The 4451-nt window shown below is 29.7% G+C and overlaps 1 protein-coding gene across 3 annotated transcripts; it reads left to right on the top strand.

The window, feature by feature from the left end:
• Nucleotides 1-793: 793 nt before the first annotated feature.
• LOC127128638 (ninja-family protein AFP3) lies at nucleotides 794-3925 on the top strand. Of its 3 annotated transcripts, none has more exons than XM_051058007.1 (3): nucleotides 794-1931; nucleotides 3037-3130; nucleotides 3365-3925. In XM_051058007.1, exons 1-3 carry the CDS (start codon nucleotides 1097-1099, stop codon nucleotides 3693-3695), a joined length of 1260 nt encoding a protein of 419 aa, XP_050913964.1. In that variant the 5' UTR covers nucleotides 794-1096; the 3' UTR covers nucleotides 3696-3925. The 3 variants fall into 3 exon arrangements, with proteins under 3 accessions (XP_050913964.1, XP_050913963.1, XP_050913962.1); XM_051058006.1 differs by having other exon boundaries at nucleotides 3194-3925; XM_051058005.1 differs by having other exon boundaries at nucleotides 796-1931; nucleotides 3037-3925.
• The last annotated feature ends 526 nt before the right edge of the window (nucleotides 3926-4451 follow it).

Below are 4451 nucleotides of genomic sequence, written 5' to 3'. Positions count from 1 at the left end.
CATGCTTTTCCTTTTAAAGTAAAAATTTTAGAATCTCTTATTATAAAGTGTCTCTTATTTTATTTCGTGTTACAGTAATTAACCTCTTAATATAAATATCTTTTTCCAAAAAAAATTAAATTTTTTTATTTTTAATATAATAATTTTAAAATATAATAATTATTTTCTTAAATTTATATTAATTAATAAATATTAATTGCGTCCCATACTTTAAATTTTAAATAAATATAAATTCATATAAACATATATTCCTAAAGATAATAATATATTTTGTTATGTTAAGGCAGTTTGAAAGCTGGACATGATTTTAAAAGGTGAATTCACCCACTAAAATACTTTAAGAATATATATTTTTATTAATTATAAGTTAAATTAGTTGTTTTGTGACAATGGATTTTATTAAAAAAAAAAATCCGAAATATGAATATTTTTTAAAATAAAAATGCAAAAAACAAATTAACTTTTTTAAAACAAAATTTCTTATTAAAAAAGTAATTTTTTTTACATTTATAAATAAAGATCTTTTAAGAAACTCTTTACAACTTTTATTAAAAAAACTGAAATTGTATTAATAATTTTTTTATCAAAATTTTATTTTTATAAATTAATATTAATATTATATTTTTTTCTAAATTTTTTTTTTATTAAAAAGGAATTTCATGATTTTAAGGTGGTTATAGTATTTTTTTTCTTCTTCTAATTATCGCCCATAGTTAAATCTAACACTACCAAAGAAATCTAGCAATTGGGTTATAGCTAACAATCATGTTAAATTTTGTTCTCATTTTTACCCTTGTTCATAAATTCAATTTTTTTTTCTCTTAAGATTGCTTAATAAGTTTTCTCTCTCTAAATCTTACTTGCCAAAGTTGCAAACTTTTTTCAAAAAATGGTTTGTATTTTTCCATTCCAGCTGTTGCAAAACCAAGCAACTGATCAAAGAAGCCTTAAATTTTATCCCCACTTGAAATGAACGTTGATCAAAACATGAACCGTATTCAATTTACACTTTTCTTACTTCAATTTCACGTGTCAGTGTGATTGAATTTTTGTTTTCTTACTTCAATTTTTTTTTGTCCAAACCTTGTTTTCCCACATGGCAGTGGTGAATGAAAGAGATAAAACCCACCCACAGGATCGAATTTTAGATACATCAATCCCAATGAACAACGAATACACAAGGGATCTCATCAACAAGGTCATGGCAGCAGCTGAAGCGGTTGAAGCGGTGGAGATGGAGATTGAAGCGGTGGAGGCAGAAAATCAGCGTCGTCGCCGCTGTCATGTACCTCTACCACCGGTGAGGCATGTCGATCATCAGCCGCACCAAAAAATCAGCAGCGGTGAAGACTGTGAACTAAGTCTTGAACTAAGTCTTGGACTTTCATCGAATGGGCTATTTGGGTTTGACCCAAATGCAAAAAAGATCAAAAGGACGGCATCATCTATGATTCCGGCAACTGCTGACGGGTCTGGGTCTGGTTCTGGTTCTGGTGGTGGAAATTTGATAAGAACATGTTCCTTACCAGCAGAGAGCCGGGAAGAATGGTTGAGAAGAAAGGAATTGCAGTCGCAGCGGCGAATGGAAGCTAGGAAAAGGAAAAACGAGAAGAGGAGACATTCCAGGGCTGCTAGAGAAAGAGAAAGAAACTCTCGCAGTACAGAGAGGGGTGCTGGAAGTGAAGATGGCGGTGAGAATAGTAATAACAACAACCTAGTGGAACAAGACGGTGCTAGTGCTGGTGCTGATGGTTTGATTCGAACAACCTCGTTGGTTCGTCGTGTTGGCGGAATTGTCTTGAACAATGCAAAGGAAAAAGATCAAGTGGTTCCTATTTCACCACCGAGTGGTCCAATTGCTGGTTCCGGTTCTTCTTCCGGGACGTCTGGAACTTTAGAATCTGAAGTTCAAGTTCAACAACATGGTCAAGGTAAATAATTTTTTCTTTATTTTTCTTAATTTATTTTTAATTATTTAGAAAATAATCATGAATTAGTTAACAATTATGATAGTATAAATCTAGAGATCATAATTATTTTTTGATTGATAAAAAGATGAATTTTTTTTATTTTTAGAAAGAAAAAGATGGAAAATTGGTTCATGGATTGTAGTGTTTCATGTCACATGGTATGTTGTGTGTGGTGTTTACTGTCAAAGGTTGATCATGCTTTGTCGTGTCTTATCAGAACATGTCCTGCAATTCTGAAATGTTTGTGTTTAATACAAGACTGGTTCAAAATTTATGAAATATTCATTCAATTCAATAACTTATGATTTTCAGCATTATTAAATACAGGAGTCTATATTAAGATACAAATTTAAGTTAATAGTTAAATTTAATGAAAATCTTATTTATTTGATTACAATCTGGATATAAATGAACATGATTATTAATTGCAGTTTAGAAGTGTTAATGTTGAACTTAACTCTTTGTTAAATCAATATGGTTACGTTTTGTGTTGAGTGGAGAAATGTTCCGTAAGTTTTGCAACAAACTTTACTTTTTGAAAACATTTAAAAAAAAAAAAATCACTTTTAACTTATTTGTAGCAACAAGAATTCCATTAAAATTACAGTTTTCAGATGCATGATTAGTGGGATTCAATGGGTTTAAAACTTAATTGAGAGATTTTTCATAAAGTTTCATTAGGTTCAATTTTAATTTATAATAAGAGTATCCAAATCCGAATATGTATTTATTAAACTATCTTTTCTTTTTATTTACAATTTATTTAAGTATAAGAAGAAATCTAGTGTAAGAATTGGATTTTAATTATCAAAACCTGTTTTTAAGTTCGTGATCTATTAATTGGATTTTAATTATCACAACCTGTTTTTAAGTTCATGATCTATTGATTGGATTTTAATTATCAAAACCTGGTTTTAAGTTCATGATCTATTGATTGGATTTGTCAATGGTATTTTTGATAAGACTATAGCATTTATTGTTAAATTTATTTGATGGGTTTATGTTAGGTTTGATGTGAAACAAATGTTTTATATGACACTTTTTTTTTATCTATATAATTCATTAGGAATAACTCCAATGGATACCGAAAACTCCAACGCTGACAACATTGCTGAACCTCAAAACAAACCAAAGGTCATGAATTTGTTTGAGGGCTCGAGGTCGAGCAAGATTGCTGAACCTCAAAACAAATCAAAAGCTGTGAATTTGTTTGAGGGCTCGAGCTCAAGCAAGATTGCTGAACCTCAAAACAAAACAAAGGCTGTGAACTTGCTTGAGGGCTCGGGACCTCAAAACAAAAAAAAGGTCGTGAGATTTCTTGAGGGCTCAAACTCGGGCAACATTGCTGGACCTCAAAACAAAAAAAAGGTCGTGAGATTTCTTGAGGACTTGAGCTCGAGCAAGATTGCTGGACCTCAAAGCAAACCAAAGACCGTGAACTTGTTTGAGGGCTCGAGTTCGAGCAAGATTGCTGGAGCTCAAAACAAAACAAAGGCTGCGAGGAACCCGCTCGATGACATGCCAAGTGTTACTACCAAAGGAAACGGACCTAATGGAAAGAGAATTGAAGGTTTTCTTTACAAGTATGGAAGAGGTAAGGATGTGAGAATTGTGTGTGTTTGCCATGGAAGTTTTCTCACTCCTGCTGAGTTTGTCAAGCATGCTGGTGGAGGTGATGTGCCTAATCCACTTAAGCAAATTGTTGTTAATTCAAGTTCAAGTTAACTTGATGAAGCAATAAGAGGAAGAAAGTATGATAAGAGTGATCATATATTTTAATTTAAATATTGATTCATATGTTCACTCTTAGACTTTTGAAACCTGAAATGTGAAAATGTGTTTTTAAGGTGTAATATTTACTTTGTTTTTATGTTTATGACTTAAGGACCCTATATATGGGAACAAATGGTGTACTTGCTATGGTTTAAACTTTTATGTAAATTTCCTTTTATCTATTTTGTTTTTAGTCTCTTTATTATATTTTTGGTAATTATAGTTTGTTAATGTTTTGATGAAATTATTTTTTATTTTCTAATTTTATCTATTTTGAATTATTTTCTTAATAATTTTTTTACATGGGAAATGCTAATCTTTCTTAAAATAAAATGACTAATTCTCCTCTTTATTTATTATCTTGCATTTTCTTTAAAAAAAATGAAGTTTTAGTTTGTGATATTTTAAACTTTATACAATTATGTCTCCTTGGATAAAAATTTATTCTAGACTTTTCAAATATTTATTTCCTGTTATTACTCATTTGAAAAATGTATTTCCTAATATATTTTTATTACTCATTTGAAAAATGTATTTCCTAATATTTTTAAATAAAGTTAGTACAACTTTAATTTTTGAAGGATGTGTAAGTGTGATATAAAGGTTTGATAGGAAGAAATGGTATTTACTTTAAATTTAATTATTATTTATTATTTAATGTAAATACATTTGTAATATTTGTTTATTTTAAGAAATGAAAACTATTGC

This window comes from Lathyrus oleraceus, chromosome 3, assembly GCF_024323335.1.
Source record: "Lathyrus oleraceus cultivar Zhongwan6 chromosome 3, CAAS_Psat_ZW6_1.0, whole genome shotgun sequence".
In the NCBI taxonomy this organism is placed as follows: domain Eukaryota; kingdom Viridiplantae; phylum Streptophyta; class Magnoliopsida; order Fabales; family Fabaceae; genus Lathyrus; species Lathyrus oleraceus.
The sequence above is the reverse complement of the archived record's forward strand: the minus strand, read 5'-3'. Positions and strand labels throughout refer to the sequence as shown.

Excerpts from the sequence above, each read along its gene's own strand:
- LOC127128638 (XM_051058005.1), top strand. The coding sequence starts at position 1,097 with ATGGCAGTGGTGAATGAAAGAGATAAAACCCACCCACAGGATCGAATT. Across the intron at positions 1,932-3,036 it reads AGTTCAACAACATGGTCAAG|GAATAACTCCAATGGATACC; the intron begins GTAAATAATTTT and ends ATAATTCATTAG.